Raw genomic sequence first — 20,314 nt, 5'->3', positions numbered from 1 at the left:
CAGAATAATTATACCTGTTTTAACATTTGGCTTGAGATTTAGCTACTTACTCGTGTCAATCAAATGATTCTTTATTCATTTCGTAAAAATAATCAAATTAAAAGGTGTTTACTTCTTTAGAGTTTTGGGGATGTTTTTATCTAACTCATTGGACAATCACAATAATCCCACAGCCAGGGAGGCAGGTATTTTTTCCCATATTGTGGGTGGGAGGTGATACAGCATGGTGATTAAGAGTATGTGCTCTGGGGTTAGAGAAGTTGAGTTTGAATTTCAGCTTTGGTAATTACTAGCCTAGTTTCAGCTAATAAACCTACTCAGTTTCCTGATCTGTAAAATGAGGAGGAGATACCTATCTTACACGGTCTTACACGAGAAGTAAATGATTAATTCATGTAAAACAATAACAACAGTACCTGGCACATAGTAGGTGGTCAATAAATCCCAACTGTGAAAACTGTTATTGTTATAGATGAAGAAATGGAAACTCAGAAAAATTAAGCAGTCTGTCTAAGGTCACATAGCTAGTTGACAGGAGAGTTGGGGCTTTAAGCAAGAATTGAAAACTTCTGGTACTTTTTCTTTCCTCTGTATTTACTACTGAATTCCTCATGTCTTCTGGGGGACTGTAAAATGAGTCATCCTTTCTTTTAAGTTTCTTATCTTCATTTTCTTTTTGTTTCCTCATATTTAGAACTCCTGGGTGTAGTCTGTTCAGTAATGAGATCCATCTGTCAGAACTCAGCATCAGAGACAGCAGCAAAGTGTAGGGACGTCCACCGCCCTTGATGCTGGGATCCCCTGGAGTCCTCTGAATTTTGTCGAGATAGTCTAGAAAAATGAACATCCTATTCTTGTTAAAGTATACAGTTGTTGCCATACAGTCGGAGACTTTGAAAAATAGTAAGCTACTTCTTGCTGCATTAGTTTCTTTCCTCTTTAGAGGGCAAATACTTCAATTTTGGTGCTCTCATTTGTCATTTCACATCTCTGAGGTAGTGTAGAATAGATTATGTTATCTCCATTTGTCCGGGGAAGGTCAGGGGATGTGGGGAGATTAATAGAGTCCAGTGTGAAAAGACACAGGCTTTGGAGGCAGACAGATGAGGTTCAAATCCTGGCTCCTCCACTTTCTGCTGTGCGTCTCCAAGTCCCATTTTCCTCATCGGTATAACGAGGATAAGCAGAGGGCTGTTTGGAGGCCTAAAGGAGAGTCTGCCTGGTATGGAGCGTGTACATACGACTGTTCCTGCTGTTGCGGGGAGGGGACTGTTCACATTAGCACCCGGTCACAGTTGTTTGGGAATATAGGTCTCCTCCTTCCACGCGGCATTCCTCACCTGGGTATCTTGTTTCTTTACATTTTAAAATCCAAGTGTTTTGACCTTCTGCTTACTAATTTATTTTTAATGTGCCTATTAGGGAAGGTCTCTGGCGCTGGCGTGTTCAGCAGGCCATGCACGATGCCCCTTATGTCAAAGTGCCTCATGTCACGAGGCGAAGTTAATGTTAGTGAATCCATCAAGGAAGATGACACTTACAGAATCTGTCAGATGATGCTTGGGCAGCTGTTCTCAGAAAGTGAAAGCAGCAAGCGCAGACTATTTACTCTGTGCTTGGCACTGTGTGAGGTAGGGGACACAAAAGAAGCACCTTCTTTATCTGTCTGTCACAGGACTGACAGTTTTCTGGGGCAAATAGATGTGACTGAAATGCGACACTTAAAGAATGATAGTAAACACTGTGTGATTCAGTCACTTCAGTTAAGTGGGTCGGGTCTGGGCCCTGCATGGGTTCTCATAGACCGGTGGTTAAAGACACAAGGAAACCCACACTTAAAGCACTGTTTTGTCAATGAGCGTAGAGTTCCATCCAGGGAGTGCAGAGGAGGGACGACGTGGTGTGTGTGCATTTGGGTGTTGGTGCGACTCCAGGGAGAGGTGATGCTTGAGTTGATCCTCATGACTAGTGGAGGATGCTGGAGAGAGGACTACTGAGTGAGGAGGGCAGAGAATCACACTTTTACAGGCACTAAGAGATGAGAGAGCCTGGAGGTGATGAAGAACAGCATTTTTAGTGCTCTGAGCCTAGGGTTTATGGGGTTCATGGTGGGAGAGCAGGCTGGAGATGTGAGCAAGGGTAAGTCATTAGAGTATTGCGGACCATGCTGAGAATATGCTCATCTAGGCACTGGCAACCAAAAAGGCAAGAGATGATTATATCAGTGCTTCCGAATGATTGCTCTAGGAAGAGCTTCCAGTAAAACAAGTGAGAAATAAAGCCTTGAAGCAAGGCTTAGAAAAAAGGAAAAAAAAAGAAAGAATGAATGAATAGTAGAGTGAGTAAATGGATGATACTAGCTCTAACTGTTATAAGAGTTTAGAGAAACAGAATGCCATAGTGGGACTAGTCTTTGAAGAAGACTCTATGGTGGAAGATTTGAGTGGCCACCAGTGATGTGCCCATAACAGGCAGCCAATAAGCTGATATCGAATGGCAATAGAATTTATATGAGAGAAGAGAGGAAATAATACCAGGTTACATAAATGTGTGAGGGGGTCATGGAGACACATATAATTGGAAGAGTAGAAGATAATACGATTTCATATGCAGATTGGTTGTGCATGCTGGAAGGCTTTGAAATAACAGGTTGAGGAATTTGAGCTTATTTCATTAATCAATAGGAATCCACTGAAGGTTCTTAAACAGATATTTTGACATTTTCAGTTTGGATTAGAAATGTGTTTGTGGTAGATTGGGATTTGCAGGTACTAACTACTACATATAAAGTAGATAAACAATAAGTTTCTATTGTATAGCTCAAGGAACCATATTTAATATCTTGTAGTAACCTATAATGAAAAAGAATATGAAAAGGAAGATGTATGTGTATATGTATGACTGAAACTATGCTGTACACCAGAAATTGATACAACGTTGTAAATTGACTATACTTCAATTAAAACGAAAACAAAAATAAAACACAAAACAAACAAACAAAAGTGTTCGTGTATTGGGTCTCTTCATCTTGACTGGAGGAAGATGTGTCTGATGAGATGACACTAATTCTGATTTTTACGTTTAATGGAAATGCCATAAAGACAGCATTACTTTTGGACAGGAAAATAAGGTTGGATGACCCCACTTTGGCTGTGGGGAAATTGTGAAATAGTCCACTGTTGGGAGACAAACAAAGCTGAAGCAGAAATGAATGAGTGCCCATGTGAGATTTTTGGTGATGCCATTCTAGAGAGGGATGGATCACACAGAGAGATGGGAGAAACTTGGCTCTGTGGAATCTTTTAGAGGACAGCAAATACAGCCAGCCTTCCTTGTATCTTTGGGTTCTGCACCTGAAGATTCAACCAACTGTGGATCAAAAATATTCCAAAAAAAGTTTCCAGAAAGTTCTAAAAACAAAACTTGAGTTCGCCACATACCGGCAACTATTTACATAGCATTCCCATTGTATTTACAGCTAGCTACATACATTTACATAGTATTAGGTATCATAAGTACCTAGAGATGATCTAAAGTACAAGAAAGGATGTACATAGGTTTTATGTAAGTACTTTGCCATTTTATTTAAGGAACTTGAGCATCCATGGATTTTGGTATCCTGTGGGGTCCTGGAACAAACCCCCTGTGGATACTGAGGGTCGAGGCTGTAGGTGGCATGCACAGTGTGTATCGCATTCCATCCTGTAGCAGACATCAACTGATCTTGGTATGTTTTCCTATTGAGCTCAATGGCCTTGGCGTTCTTGTTGACCAAGAGCTGCAGGCAGCTACTATTAATTGATCAGAGTTGGCCCTGGAATTCAAAGCCATCTGTCATGTCTGGAGTAGGAAATGAATGAGCAATAGATTATGACCATACTCACGGTGCAAATCAATTTTTACTTTTCCAGGTGGAACTTGCAGAAATCTGCGCCAAGAGCGAGCGTTACATTGGCACAGAAGGAGGCGGGATGGACCAGTCCATATCGTTTCTTGCAGAAGAAGGAACTGTAGGTGGCATTGAGCTATTTGGAAATATCAACTAGGGAAAGTCCACACAGAGAGGAAGGCTTTGAGATCCCCATTATGTTTGTTCCTGGGCAGCCGATTCCATTAGGCTCTATGGTACGACAGTATTTCTCAACTGCTTTGTAATTCAAGGCTATCACCAGTTCACCTACTCCATTTCTTGTTGATCACCTCTCCCTTAAGCTTCCAGAATCATACCTCGAGTCTGTTTTTCTCATGTGCCTGAGTTTTTTTCTTTCTTCTAATTCATTGTTAGGATGAGATTTCTCAACTCCCTAGTCACTGGGACCTCCTTTCCTGGTCCTATCTCAAATCATTTCATCTCATGGCATTTTCATAATCTCTTGTTGGTTTTAAACTCAAATGTTCATCCTCTTACCACATATATTCACAACCCCTCTTGTTATAATTTACTCTTTGGTATCATTTTTCTTTGTCAACATTTTTGGGGCTTTAGTGGTGGGGGAAAGAATGTCGACAGGAAGCCAGGAATGAATTCCTTTGCCAGTACTGCTTCCCCTTGGCTATCAACTCCCGTGGGCAGAGCAGAGGTTCTCCTAGTTGCCGTAAACATCTCATTTCCAAAATAGAAACAGACATTTCTTTACAATCTCTACTTGGTTTTCCAACAGGCTTGGCTATTTTCCAAGAATACCTGGATTTCTTCTTATTAAGAGTATTTGTTGTTGATTCCCCTAAGCCAAAGACATGAGGCATGAGGAACTTTGGTTTAATGCTAAGAAAATACTCTGGGTGTTTTGGATGAGACCTGACAAGTAGGAGTGATGGCAAGAGACCAAGTGATGCTGATACAAGTTAGCTAGAGAGTCTAAACACAGTCCAGATGTGTTGTGCTTGCAGAGCACCTCACAATCTGACCCTGACTTTACCCCTCCATCCTACCCTCCCCCCACTCCTCACCCCTCAAACGCTAAGCTCCAGCTCAACTTCAGTTGTCCAAACTCTACTGAACACCTCATGTTGTTTTTTACCTCGGAACTTGCACTTTCTCTCCCTCTTCTTGACATCCTCTTTGGGTAAAGAACCCCTCTGTCTGCCCTACTCTTGCTCATCCTTTAAGACTTAGTTTAGATTTGTCTTTTATTCAGAGGAGGCTGCACTAGGCTCTGTCTGATGAGGTGCTACAGCTGTGTGTCTGCATAGTGCTCTGTGCTTTGCTATCATTATAACACAACCTGGTAATGTATTAGATGACTTGACTGCCTTTCCCACTAGAGTGTAAGCTGTCTGAGTGCAGGGACAGTGTCTTGTTCACTCTTGTGTCTCCAGTGCCTAGTACAGTGCCTGGAATTCAATAAATAATATTTAAATGAATGAATGTATTTCAGGGGGGAACATTTTACTAAGATAAGTAAGTGCACAAATGATTAAACATTTTCTGAATTCTAATACATTTCATCTCACCTATCTTTTTTTTTTTCCTCCAATAGGCCAAGTTGATAGAATTTAGTCCTTTGAGGGCAACTGATGTGAAACTCCCAAGCGGAGCAGTGTTTGTGATTGCCAACAGTTGTGTGGAAATGAATAAGGCAGCAACTTCGCATTTCAACATCAGGGTGATGGAGTGTCGGCTGGCTGCAAAGGTATGAACTTGGAAAACTAGTGAAACTTGAAGTAGGGCTTTTCCTTGTTCCTTTTCTCTTTGTTCCCTATTATTTTGTCTCTTTCCCTAAAATCTAGGGCAACATTCTGACTGCAGCAGTGTTCTAACCAAAGGTTTTTGGGTACTGAGCAGTTTGATTCCAAACTCAGGAGAGAAATAAATCTTTAAAAAAAAAAAAAAGAAAAGAAAAGAGAAAGAAATAAACCTGTGGGTGTGCCCTGCACCCTCTAGATGTTTGGAAGCTATATGAACTTCACCGCTGAGTTTTCTAGGCTGGCACTGGGGAGAAGAGGACGGCTTAACTTGTATCTGTGAAGCAGAAGCCATAGGTTAGTTCTGTGGGTAGAGGAAGATGGAGGCGGTTGATGGGCAGTGACCATAACTGATCTTGTTTCTTCAACAAAGTGATGACAGCCTCAACTCTTGTTCCTCTCACGTGTGCCATTTTAGTACGTGGCCATCACTGGTCACTCTGAAAATTTAGGGTTGGTGTGTACCAGGGAAACACAAACCAAATGGGAGTCTTGGCAGTTCTGTTCCACAGTTTCGAAGACACTTGCCAGTCAGGCCTTCAAACTTCTTAGGAGATATTCACTGAATAACTGTTGTGCACTTAGATATATGAAAGGATACAGGTTGTATGACCAGGGAGAGTGGAGAGTAGAGTAGAGAGTTAAAGAGTAAAGAGTAGAGACAGAATGATGGTTTACAAATTTAAATGTGATCAGGTGATTCCCCTGCTGACCACCTTTCAAAAACTCTCCATTTCATTGGAATAGAGTAAAAAGTCCTTATCACTTCTGGAGAGCACTGCAAGATCCGATGTGTACTTAATCCACTTCCTTTCTTAGCATCCCCCAGTCCCATTACACTCTAGCCATGATGCTCCTTCTCACCTCGGGGACTTTGCACACGCTCCGAACACTCTTCTCCCAGCCCTCTATGAGGTCTCAGCTTAAATGTTCCTCCAGAAAGCCTTCCTTGACTTCCTTACTCCCAGACTAAGGGGGAACTCCCTTTCTGTTTCACAGCACTGGCACCTCTCAGATATGGAGCTTATCACGGCTATTTAATATCTGTCTCCTCTTTCTGATTTGATTTTTACCTGAGAGCCAAGACTTGTGCCCTTCTTGTTAATTTATTTCCCCAGTGCCTGGTATACTGCTTAGGCTGAAGTAGGCGCAGGGTAAACATGTGTTGAATAAATGAATAACTACTCCCTGTGTTACTTGCCCTATTGTATTTGCTCAGTTTCACAATTTTTTACAAGTGCATATTGTGTGCTCAGCACTGGACTAGCTACTGTGGAGCTGTGTCAAGTATAATTATCCCTTGTGACTGACTGACTACTTCGCCCCTTACTCTCACCCACTGAAGTTGTGAAGCTGGGGACAGCAGAGATATGATGAGCCAGAAAATAAAAGTTTTTTGGTATTAAACATCAAAAAAAAACCCCACGATCAGAATGCTTTAAATTCGTTATTTACTTAATCAGATAATTTCTAAAAATTATATAAAAATATTTTACTATTAATAAAGTCTTCTGATTAGTGCATATATGAGAAGTAGTATAGTAAACTTTTCAATATCAAAGGCTTCAGTGAACTTTTTTTTCCTTTTAGGGCAAGGTTCATCTTTCAGGAGATGGAAGAAGTGAGTGTCTTATTTGTTTGAGGGCTAATTCTTGTTGACTTTTTATTTTGAGATAGATGAGTAAGTACTGCCTTCCCAAGGAGACCTCAAACATACACAACATTTTTTCCAAGGTTTTATCACGAAATTAGATGTCATCTGTGAGGTCCATAGGTGTGCTAGTACGAAACTAACACAAGCCTAAGCTATGTGTAATGGGTTCGTAAAGGAACTAGTCTTTTCCAAAGGTGTGAGAAGGAAATGAGGATAAAATTGTGGTGCTGAATTTCTGTTGCCAGGATTGGGGGGAATGCCTTGGGAGAGTTAACTACAAAAAGGGCTTCTCTTTTGGAAGCAGTAGCTGAAAACCTTAATTCACTGCAGAATTTTCTGTTCTTGAGGCTGTCTTCTGAGTTTGGCTGTCTAACTCCATATGCATTTTAGAGGTATTTTGTTCAGTGAAATTGGCACCTGAATTCGCTTTTTGCCACACACTCCTCCCAAATGATGTAAATAAAGCACATTATTTTAAGTACTCTGAATTTTTCTCTCTTTTAAAATACAGAAGAAAGAAAAGTGAGAGAGGAAGAAAGAAAAGTGAGAGAGAAGAAAAGAAAAGTGAGAGGCTTTATCAAGGTGGAAAATGTGTTCTAAATCATGTTGCTGCAAATCCATAGAATCCAAGGTTATATACAAAAGGGAAATAAAGATAAAACTCCTAATATGGGCTACATGCATAGATCTCTGTATATTTATTTTTACTGAAGTATAGTCAGTTTGAAATGTTGTGTCAATTCCTGGTGTACAGCATAGTGCTTCTACACACGTAGATCTTGATGTAAAGAATGTGTTCTTGCCTAAGGAATGTGGGCTAGAATTCTGCTAAGCATATTTTCCTAACAATATGGTGCCATTTTTCCATTTTCAGCTCCATGTGAATGAATATAATTTTTTGTGTGGAAATGGCCTCATTAAATCAGGAAATAAACGCCCATGTGAAAAAGTAAAGCAATTAATCTGAACAAAATTACTGTTTTCAGGTAATAAAAACAAGGTGTCAGTGGAGAAGTGACAAATCAGGATAGTTCTGAAAATGAGACTGATTAGGCAGAGTGCCACATGGCAAATTGGAATAAATAACACTTGTTTTTCCTCTCCTCCTTTCTCTCCAGGCTCTCTTTGTGAAAATTAATACCTTTTGTATGTACTTAGCACAGGGAGGTAACACTAAACCAGTAAAGATGATTTTTTTGGTTTTGCTTTAATGTTGATCGTTTCTTCTGTTCTCAAGCCTCCCCCTTTCTCTCCCTCTCTGTCTTCCTTCCCCTCCTCTCTTTCTAATAATTTCCCCAGGCTGATTGATGCAGATCCATTAAAGCTCAGTCTTGTAGAGGCATTTGAACTAAAATTTAAAACATTTCAAAGCAAACACAATAAAGATTTATAATTATTACTTGCGTAAATAATACTTTTAAGTGAAGCACATTTTTTATGTTCTTAAATTAACAAAGTAGCCAGAAATCTTTAATGAGCATAATGTTTTTTTAGTATTTTACACTTAATCAGTGGCTTTAACTTTTCCAGAGAAGATGTTATCTGTCTATAAAAGAGAGTATCCCTTAATTATACTGAGGGATGAAATGTGTGATGCTGATAAGTATTATGGGAAGTCAAAAAGGGAAGAGAAATGATGCTGTTGCATTTTGCATACCCCGAGCTCCTTGTGGCGACATGTGAAGCCTGAAATGAGAGAGTTTCATGTGGTCCTTTCAAGAGGAGTTGACAGTGTGATTTTTCACAGAGCCTGTCTGGTCGGGGGCCATCACTCACCCAGTTTTTTAGCTCCTGCCACTTAGTGGTCAATGTGGAATTTCTTCTCTATCTGGCGAGGAGAAGTGGGTATAATATTCTCAGGGCTTTTGCAGTTTCCTTGAATTTGAGTGGAGAAAACCCAAATATCCAGGACTCTAGCCAGTTTCACTCGGCCTGGTGACTTAGTCAAGCTCGCGCTGCCAGAACGCTGGTGTGCAGTATTCCCAGGACGGTGAGCCCCAGCTGCCGGACGGAGCAGGTGCACGCTGGGGAATAGGGCTGATGTGTGTGGTGGAGACAGCTTGTGGTAGGGTCTTCAGTGCTGTGCTGAGGAGCACCCAGGCTTGGTCCCAGAAGCGGGCGTCCTGGAAGCTCATGTTATTAGCAAGGTATTTTTGAAATATTAATCTGGCAGCAGGAACTTCTGCTTGGTAGAAGGGAAGTGGGTCTTAAAGTGTTATTGGGGGTGGGATAACAAGGGAGGGATATGCAAGAAGTTCTGACTGGACCTAGTAAAGGGCCTAGTAAAGGGCTCTCTGATTGGGTTTCTGTCTTCCTTTCGGCATAAATGCCATTCATTACTTGGAGGAAGCTTTCCCTGACAACCCTCCCCACCTCCATTATGTTAAATGCCGTTGTATATTCTCTTGCCACAGCCTGCATTTTCCATGATAACTGATGATCACGAATGAAGTAAGTTCTTCCCTGTATAATTATTACTTGATTGATGCCTGTCTGCTCGGGTAGACTGCAAGCTCCCTACCGTCAGGAGCCATGAGTGCTTTCTTCACTTCAGCGAGCATGTGCTGCACGCAGAGGTGCACAAGTGAAGGCTAAGTGTTGGATCAGTAAGGGCTGTAGTTTTAAGCTGAAATGATGGGTGGAAAGCATGGTCCTGCCATTGATAGGTTTGGGGAAGGTAGGCTGGTAGGTGCTAAGAAAGTAGGAGGTGCTGACACTTCCCCATGGAATTTTCTTATAAATGGTTAGAAATTTGAGGTTGGAATGTATATCTTGGCTAGGGTTATAGCCTTCAGGTGTATTTGTTTTAAGATAATAGTTGAAACCAAGGACTGAGTTAAGTTTGCTGAGGGAAAGAATGTGGCAAGAGAAGATCAGAAGGCCAGGGTTTAAGCTTGGGAGATGGCTTCAATAATAATGAAAAGAGAAAAGTGAGTCATGGATGGAAATATAAGGACCAGAGAGGTGAGAGGGAAACCAGGAAAATTCCGTGCGACACAGGCCAATACAACGGGGAGTTTGAAGAAGGTAGGTAGTGAAGAGTGCCCGAAGCCACTGATTCATTAAGAAATAAGAGGCCCAAGAAAAACCCAGTGGCTTTAGAAGTGATTCTGGAGAGAAGAAGGACCTTTGGGAGGCCATATTCAATAGTTAGAGTGGCCATCGAGGGCTTGGAAGCGATGTCTATGGGTTGCTGGTTCTAGTTGTTGGACAGTGAAAGAGAAGGAGGAATGAAGAGCAGTAACTTTAGGAATAAGAATTTTAAGACAGGAAACATCCGTGTATGTTTGAAGGTGTGGGAAGAGGTGCCAGGTGGGAGAGAACTGGCTAGCGAGGCCGGGGACTGTGTAGAGGTCTGAAAACTGGACCCTCACAGAGGGCCTCTTCTGGGCCAGACAAGGTACTAGATGCTTTTATTATTATCTTATTTAATCTTCACAGTAGTTGTTGAAGTAGCCATTAGGTTTCCCATTTTTACAAAGTGAGAATTTCCAAGGTAGGTTGTGGCTTATTTCAAGAAAGTGCAGGAGTCCAGGTCTGTCTTCACCCCTGCTCTCCCCATTGCACTCCTGGGGAGTTAGATGTGAATGAGATCCAGAGCACGATGCTTGGGGGTCCCTTAGAGAAAAGACAGGTGGTGCTGATGCAGGGAGGACTGTAGCAGAGCCATTCTGCACAGACATGCAGATTTCTTCACATTTCTTCTGTGACCTGCAAACTAACACAGAGAATGCTGAGAGTGGGAATGGCTGACACGGGGGAAGGTCAATGCTGTGAATGTGTTTATGATGCTTATGAGCGGAACATGGACATGGAAGTCACTGGGGAATGGCTCTGTGTATTTGGATGGGGGCGAGGGGGAGGTAAACAAAAAAAAAGTATCCACAATAAAACAGCTATGTATGGTCCCATTTATGTCAAACTATAGGTGTGTAGTATGCATGCAGTATGTATAAACAACGTGTGATGTAGGACGGTGATCAGAAGAGAGACTGGTGATTATCTCATTGAGATGATTATAGGTGATTTACTTTGTAATTTTTTTAAAACTTCAAATTGTTATGTGTTTTTTCAAATATTAAAAAAAAGCACGTGTGATTTAGAGAACCAGAAACAACACCATCACGGCTGCTTTTGTTGCACGGAAAACAGCTTGTCAGAGAAGGGATTCGAAATGTTATCCTTTGATCCATTTCACGCTGATTTGTTAGTCCCTGCGAAATGCAGTGAAGAAGTCAGAGAGGGCTGGGTTCTGACAGACAGACTCCTGAGTTGGGTCCATATTTTAGCACTCTGCTGCCACACCCTCTTCCTGGAAGCCCCAGTCACCCTCAGACTGAGGGCGATTTCTAGCTGCAGGAGAGCGCTTAGTCTGCACCTGGGGCAACCTGGAGGTCTACAGACCTAATACCCTTGGAATCGGCCCTCAAACGATGATGGATGAGAGCTGGTGGGTAAATACCTGAGCTTTCTTGCCTGTGAGTAGGACACATCTGAAGTTTGTACATACAGGGGGCCCAGCGTCACCTCCCATACCATGGCTTGTCTCCCTGTCTCCTTTTCTGCTGCTCTACCAGCACTTCTTGGTATCACCCTCTCCCCCAGATTCTTGTCTTAGGACCTGCATCCGAGAGAAACCACCTCAGATGGGATCCTAGCACTATTTATCTACCTCTTTCTGTGACTGTGGACACAGTAGTCGTTGCCTGCTTTCTTGTCCACAGAGCATCAGCCAGGCTCAGTAACCTCCCGGGAACAGTATCTCACATGAACACTTCATGTTTGGCAGTGGTGAAAAGAAAATGGTGGATGTTGACAAAGAGCTGTTTTCTCTTATAGCCCCACCCTGCTGCTGAGTGAGGAACTTGTCACAAAATGGCTCGTAGTCCTGACCCCCAGCCCCGCTTCACAGATGTGAAGTAGGCCAGCCACCAGGGCTGTGAGAGGCAAATTCCCTCATGAAGTTGCCTTTGGGCAACAGATCTTACTCTCCTGCTTCCCCCATCTGCAAGTCATCTTTCTGTTTCCTGAGCCAAATTTCAAAGGGCTTAAGTGGCTTTCCTATTTTACTCCCACAAGGTGGGAGTAATGGCTGAGCAGCTGTCATTGAGGGCACGTGGTAGATTTCATCCTTAACTGAAAAACACACGAAATTGGCTGTGTGGACTCTCCAGCTGGGGGCGAAGCGGACCCAACAGCAAACTGGGATATCACTGGAGTGAATGTTCGCGCCTCTGCCTGTGGAACATAAGCGCATGGGGAGGCTGCCTTTGGAAATGACTTTGTAGGCAGCAGGCATCCTCCAAAGGGTCTCTCCCCACACAATCCTGGGTCAGTTTCCTGGGAGCAAGTGCCTGAGGCAATGAGACTTGTTCCAGTGAGGCCAGGGATGGGTACTTAGAGATGGTGGTCACTGAAAGGATCTTAGGAAGAGCCCACTCTCATCACTTGGAGGCTGTTCTTTGATTTTTTTTTTTCCTTTTCCTTCTTATTTTAGAAAGAACTCATCTCAAAGTGTTTGGAATCAAGGAGTGTTCACTTCTAACAAAAATCTTGGTTTATGTTTAGAAACCATTTCTAGAAATTGAGTGGTGACTGGAACTAAGACCAGTATCATGAAATAGATATCAACCACAGCCCACTGAGAACGTGGCCTTGGGGAAGCAAGAAAGAGGTACAGGAGCCTGGTTAAGTTTCCAGCTCTGTTCCTAACTGGTTAGGTGACTTCAGGCAAGTCACTTACTCTCATGTCTTAAATAGAGTAAAAATACCTATCCCTCAGAGCTGTCAAAGATGAAAAGAAATAAAAAGCACATTTTAAATCATACAGCAGTATCCAAGTATGAATTGCTTCTGTTAGCTTCGTCGCCTCGCTCAGCTGGATTTGGATCTATATTTTGAGAAACTACTGCTTTAGGAGTTCTTCCACTTCAGCTTTCTGTATGAAATAAATATATTGTATGTTTTTCTTTGGTTTTATGTATGTCTTTATACATTTTCTCAAATTACTTTTGAAATACATTGGAATATAGACCATGAATGAATGAGTTAAATGAATGAGTGAGTGAGTCAGTTTGTTGGAGGTGTCAGTCCAGCACTGCTAATAAATATTAGCTAAGAAAACAAGGTCAGAAGAAAGGTCTTAACTGGTATCCTTGTTTTAAAAGCGGTAGCATGTTCTGCGAAATAACTGAACAGAAAAATGTAATTCTATTGTCTCTTTCCCCAGTTCTCCCTTAACAATCATTAACTCCTTTCAAGTGTATGAGCCAGAGTTTTCAAGGGAGGATTAATGAAAATAAGAACTACTGTTATTAACATTCTTCAGAAGTGAGTGGCCCTAACCCGAGTACAATGGTCTTTTGGCAAATCCTACTTCCTGTCAAAAAGAGAGAAAATCCAATCATCAGCATAATAGAAGAGTAAATTAGATACACATTTCCCCTTCTTTTGCTTGCTCTGTTTTGCTGTTTGTGCTGTCTGCACCTGCAGAACTCACATCCTGGGAATGAATTTTATAGACCTCGGGTGAGAGAGATTTTCACTGTTTTGATCATCACCTGCTCTGAAGGGCTCGATCAGCGGTTTGGGGAGAATGAGGGACATGCATTCTGGATCGTGGCTCCCATGAGCGGACCTGGTTAGAAAGGTTTGGTTTGTACCTAACCTTCCCCTGCAGATTGAGGGGGTACCTCGAGATGCAACTGGATTTTAAACTCTTTTCTCAGGGGTGGAGAAACATACAGCTCTGCCACTACCAACAACCTGATGAGGTGGTTTTTCATAAAGTCACCAAAGAGGTTTTCATTTAAAATCTGGGGCTTGACTCCAAACACCCAGATACTTAAACTCATTAGCCATTTCAAAGAGGCATGTCGTAAACAGGAAGTGCTCTAATGAAATTAGGCGTACAGTGCCCACCTCAGGACCAGATCATGTGAGATTTGAGTAGTTTTCTGTAGCCGTTATAGAGAGCGATGTGTTAGGGGTGAGCACATCAGGGAGGAAAAGAATACAATTATTCAAAGAACTAGCCCTGAGGGAAAGTGGTGACAGGCAGAAAATTCAGTGGGGGATTCGGTTTTTTTATTTTTTAACTTTTTTTAGGAAAAATACTTAACTAGGCTGTGAGTATGACACAGGCATATTTAATTTCAAACATGTGAACCCAGAATGCATTTTCAAGCAATGGTGGGAAATGTGGATAGACTGAATGGAAAAAAAAAATTTCAAGCTGAATTTGGCCCATTAAAATAGTGCGTATCAATTTCTGACATGAAAACTGACCGTTAACTTGGTTTGAACTTGCAGCTCCTGGCTAAGCACAAGGGCTTGCCGTGGGAGGCAGCACTGCGGCTGGAGGAGGTGCAGGCCAGACTGGGAGTCAGTCTGGAAGAAATGCTGCTGATCACAGAGGATGCCCTTCACCCAGAGCCCTACAGCCCTGAGGAGGTCTGCAGGTGTCTGGGCATCAGCCTGTGGGAACTCCGGACCCAGATCCTCAGTCCAAACACTCAAGATGGTGAGTCTGCTTGGGTCAGGGCATGGGCTCTTCCCCCACTCACAGCTGGAAGGCTTCCATCTTCCCCATGGGTCTTACCGATTTGGAAGCATGCATGAGGGAATGTGGAGCCTGTGTGTGTTTCGGCAGACTTGATTATCTAGATTCTTGACTTCATTAAATTCATTCATTCATTCATTCATTCATTCATTCATTCATCAACAAACATTTCCTGGTCTACTATATGCCAGGTTTTCTGGCCTGGAAAAGGTGAATAGTACATACTTTCTGCCCTCTAGAAGTTCACAATTCAATGTTGTTTTTTTTTCCATCTTCCATGCTTCCCCCGGTCCTGCCACCCATAGTCATTTTTCTGATTATTGTACCACTTACATAGAAAGGTCTAGGTTAGAGCAGTGCTTGTAACTGCTCTGGAACAACATTCTAGGCACCAGGAAGTCTGTACGGCATAGGTTGAAACTTGTGGCCCACTTAAGTATGGGAGCTTTTTCTGTTTGCCTGCTGCTTTCAAGTGATAATTTTTGTATACTATAATATCAGATACCCAAGATGGTGGCCAGGTCAGGGTTGGAGATACAGGATGGAGCCTTGGAGTGGCTTCTCTTCTTAGAAGTAAAGGTTCTCTCTTTTTGGGAGGTCAATGCTGTGGGCAGGAATATCTAGCTAAGATCCAGTAGTCTCTTGAGGTAGAGTTGAGGGGTGGGAGCTTAGCACAAAAATCAGCTTCAGGGCCCCATTTCCATCCCATTGAGTTCAGCTCTGCAACTGGTTACCATGTGCCTACAGCATGTTTGCCTGCCACGTAATGTCTTAAAGGCTGCAACTGCAGACAGCTTTTGGATAAGAGAAGGTAATCATTTGAGGACAGAAAGAAGGTTTTGGTTTCCAACATTGTTAGATCTAATTTAATCTGATGAACATTTATTGAATTTCTAGATGAACAAACTAGACTACAGGCCTCGTCAGACTTGCCACCTGTTTTTGTGAAATAAACTCCTGCTAGAACACAGCCACATGTTGGCTATGCCTGCTTTTCCACTGTAACAGCAAAGTTGAGGAGCTGTGACAGAGTCTGAACAGGCCACAAAACCTAAAGTATTTACTATCTGGCTCTTGGCAGAGAAGGTTTGCTGACACCACTCCAGAAAGCCAATAGACTAATGGGTAGCCATGCTGCCTGGATTAAGATCTCGGGCATCTTCACTGATTGGATTTGTGACTAAATTTGCAATCCTTTTTTTTTTTCTGTAAGATTTGCAGTTCTTAACCTTTCTGTTCTCTTCGTTTTACCATGAAGGTAGGCCTAATAGGAATACCCACCTTAAAGGCGTAATCTGTGTACTTTGCTAAGAACAATGCTTCGTAACGGAGGTGCTCATCAGTGGCTGTTACTTCTGTTCCCTCTCCTCTTCCCCCTCCTCTAGGCCCTGAGCCTTAGCAATGGGAACACAGAACTAAACACAACAAGGAGTTTACAGAGTAGTGGTAGAAACAGATAAAGCAAAAACTGATCTGGCATAGAGTAATGAGTGTGGTGAGGGAGGTGTTCTTGGGTCCAGGAAACCAGGAAAGAAGGAAGTTAGAGCTGGCTTTTCTAAGGAGACAGCAACCAGACAAAAGCTAGAGAATAAATGGAAATTTCCTTGGTAGACAGGCAGTCAGAAAGATAAAACAGCTGGTATAGAGGCAGAGAGGAGTAAGAGAGGATTATATGTCCAGAGAACTAGATGGTTGAGTGTTTCTTGAAAACAATGTGCATAGTGGTGAGTGATGTATCAGGTTGAGTTTGTAGATCAGCCCAGATCACCAATGACTTGTTAAATACTTTGTCTGTGTGAGTTGTATGGATAATGGGGGAATTCATAAAATGAATGAAGAAGTTGAGTAGGTCATTGGAAAGACAGAGCTTCCAGGGGAATAGCCTTTTATTTTTTGACATAAGACATTGTTCAGTGTGTTTAATTCAGCAAACACATGTGTTAACTTCACTGGGCCGGGTATTATGCTGGATGGTGGGATCCAAAGGTAAGCAGGACATGATCTCTGCCTTAGAGTGACCTAGTGTCTAATGGGGGAGCGCCAGTCAACAGTCACAGTAAATACATCCCGCCGTATGGAGGTGTTTATCAAGAGTCCTGAGAGTGTGGTGGAGAGAGAGTGACTACATGCCTGGAGAATGTGGCTTGAATTTGAGCTGGATCTTAAAAGAAAGTTATGGACTTCCCAGGCTGAGAGGGCTGACAGGCCACTCCTGGCAGAGAGTGGAGCCTGGCTGAGGACAGAGACACGAGGAGTGGGGTATTTGAAAACACGTACCAGCAGGTGTTGTGTGCCGAATGAGTTAGATGCCAGCAGTACTGGCTGAAGGGACGCCAGTTAGGGGACTGCTGTTCTCCTCTTCATCACAGAAGAGCCTGAACTTGGGGGTTGTTGGTAGCTATCTCAAGGGGTAGATTCTCAAGTCTGTAAAGGAGAGTTCAGTTGGAAGTGATGATTGCCCATGTCTAGAAAGGAAGGGAAAGAGAGAGGAAAGAAAGAGAAGATAAGGAAGGCTGAGGTGTAGGTGCTGGGAAAGTCAGGGAATTGACTTTGCAGGCAAGATAGAGTTTATAGATACAATTGAGTTTGTCTGTTGATATGGTATGTAAATAAAGATAGAGAACAGGCAAAGAGTCCAACTGTATAATTAGATTTTGGAGTTTTTGGTGAAGAGGCAAAGAAACCTTAATAGACATTGAGAATATTCACTGTCAAATGACCTTAAGGCAGTCTTTTCATGGGGTCACTTCTTAGTTTGGAAACCCTCAAAGGCTCACCATTACCTCATTGCCTAAAGTCTTTACCATGGGTATCAAGTTTCTCCTCATTCTGGCCTTAACTCTGTGCTGTCCTGTCTCCCATTTGAGCCCATTCATGCCCATGTGGACAGCGTTGTCCTGGCTGAAAGGTGTCACTCACTAATTACCTCTTGGACTTGCCTCTGGGCCTTTAATCCTAAACACCACTGCCCTTCCTTCTTTTGTGAAATGCGTTTCTTACCTGTCTTAAAAGCTCAGTGTAATTCTTACCTGTGTCCTTCTAAGTCTGAAGCCTATTCTCTTTCTCTGTATCCCTGTTCCTTTTTCTCTGTATCTGCCTGTTTTCCTCTCCTCCTCACCCCCCTTTTTTAAATAAGCATTTTTGGGGGGGAATAAGGTAATTTTCCAGAAAACCTTGGAAAACACAAGGGATAATTTGCTAATCATAGGACATGCATTGCTATTTATGTATCTATTTAAGTTTTATCCCCCCTAAAGAACGGTGATTTCATTATTTTTATAAAAATGATGAATGCTTAATCTTACCTCTTCATCTAAAATAACTTCCCTACTGTTCCACTTGCATCACTTTCTATAATTTACTTAGGTTTTGTTCGCACTCAGTGAATCTGTGCTGAATGAACGAACCCATTTTGTAATTCTGTCATCCTCAAAGGATTCCCCCTTTTTGCTTTTCAGATTAAGTACATATAAAAAAACTATGAACATAAATTTGTCTGTGGGATTCTAGAGTCTCCCAGATTAATGTCATTTTATTTACTCTCTGAATCAAACCCTCAAACCTCAGCCAAATTTCCTGTGAGTTCTCTTGGCACTCAGCTTTAACTTTAGAAGTCAAAATCCCTCTCTGTCTTTGCCTTGTTCTTTCTGAGTTTGTGCTTTGGTTGGTCTAGGACCTTAAGTAAACGCTTCTACTAGAAAATATTATTCTCATTGAATGTGATTCTTACGGAATGAGTGGGTGCACAGAGGCCATGTGCCCCCGGTAGGCGCTCTGGAGGGGCCACCACCCCTTTATTCCAGGCGCTTAGACTTCAACATGCTTGCTTTGACTTGAACTAATGTTCCCATCATGGCAGTCCATGCCTTTCTCAAAGGGATATGGGCTGAGATGTTCTCTTCCTGCCAAGATTCCTTTCCTTCTTTACCTGGTTATGAGTGTGAGTTGGAAGATGCTGACCTTGAGGTGAGAGTGCAGGGAGAGATGTTTACATTCAAACTGTGGCCTGCAGCCTCTGCTAAACCAGCCAGACTTCCAAAGGCCCATGTTATTTTCTCTTTTCAAATTCCTAATAATTAGATTCAGAAATGCTCGAAGGCCATTACAATTAACTGCACACACACACACACAAAGCAAAATCTTCAAATCCTTTAGACATTGTTTAGAGTGGCTATAATCCATCACTAGAAACTGGTTAGGAAAAACTGAAGGATTATTTGCAGGCCTTGCCTATGAACAAGAATTATCTAAGGGCGTGGTATAATGTCTGAGTTTCTGGAGACTCAGGGGCCAGGCTGATTTGGGAGGGGTGTCTCCTAAGGTGTGACCCCAGAGAAAGAGGTGAAGCTGTGGTCAGAGCCAGGAGAGATGGGCACGTGTATGTAGCACAGGAGAGAAGTCAAGGACACACATTAGAGGATAAACAGAGGAGTCCACGAGGAACTAAATGGAAACTAAGGTAGAGAATGAGTCATGTGGTTTGGGTGCTAGTTTAAGACAGGGGGAATTTATTGGGAGCATTTCTTTTGGGAGTGCTCAGCCTATGTTCCAGGTCAGGGTGGCCCTGCTGCTTAGATGTACTGTTCTGGGCTGGCCATGAACCTCCTTGCTTGCATTACCAATTTTGCGTGTGACCATATGCTGACAAAGTGCTGTCTAGTTGCTGACTAATTCGTTTGGATCCTGTAATCCAAAGTCAGGAGTGATAACCATGCATGGCTTTTGAGCAAGTATAGCGCACTGTCATAGACCGCTCTTCAGGAAGACATCTAGAGGTTGCTCCACCCCCCCCAAAAGACCCAAAAGATTTATTTAGTTTATGGTTTACACATTACTCTTTACCCACATCAACTGATTTGAATTTCATGACGACTCTGGGGCACATGGTTATTCTCATTTCACAGAAGAGGAAACTGAAGTCAGAGCGTTAGTTACATGTACTTACAAACCTAGAGAAGTAGTAATTGCTGGAGCCAGATCCCAAATCCTAGTCTTTGGATTTAATCCAATACTCTTGCTGCCATTACTTTTTATCTCAGTGTATTAATAAGCTGGCCTTGGCAATCTTGTACCAAGCAAGGAAGATAAAATCAAATTTTGACTTTGCCTGGCTATGATTCTTTTCCTGAAACTGAGGAGAGGTGATGAAGATAGGTTACTTTTGTGGTTAAAGGGTTTCCTTTGGGCTATTTCTCTTTCTGATGCTTTTGCCTTAGAAGATGTAAAGCCACGCTGTGTCCAGTAGCTTGCTTAATTTAAGGAGTAAACTTAACTTGGCCAGAATGTGCATGAGCTCTTTTATTGCAGAGGAGCTGTGAGAAGTGCTGTGGAATTTTCTTGTTTGATGAAAGTATGGTCCTTATGGATTATCTCAGTTAAGTCAAAGAAGATTAGGGTTTTTTTTTTAATCTAAT

At 42.3% G+C, this 20,314-nt stretch overlaps 1 protein-coding gene across 3 annotated transcripts in view; it reads left to right on the top strand.

The window, feature by feature from the left end:
- Positions 1-20,314, top strand: part of GALK2 (galactokinase 2) — a 107,560-nt gene that overhangs the window by 66,633 nt on the left and 20,613 nt on the right. For all 3 annotated transcript variants that reach the window (XM_006208360.4, XM_072962471.1, XM_072962472.1), the window contains 3 exons: positions 3,912-4,010; positions 5,481-5,633; positions 14,651-14,861. In XM_006208360.4, coding sequence (XP_006208422.1) covers positions 3,912-4,010; positions 5,481-5,633; positions 14,651-14,861 — 463 coding nt within the window. The remainder of the gene's footprint in view (positions 1-3,911; positions 4,011-5,480; positions 5,634-14,650; positions 14,862-20,314) is intronic.

This window comes from Vicugna pacos, chromosome 6 (genome assembly GCF_048564905.1).
Source record: "Vicugna pacos chromosome 6, VicPac4, whole genome shotgun sequence".
In the NCBI taxonomy this organism is placed as follows: Eukaryota; Metazoa; Chordata; class Mammalia; order Artiodactyla; family Camelidae; genus Vicugna; species Vicugna pacos.
Note: the sequence above shows the minus strand (reverse complement) of the source record. Positions and strands in the feature narration are given on the sequence as shown.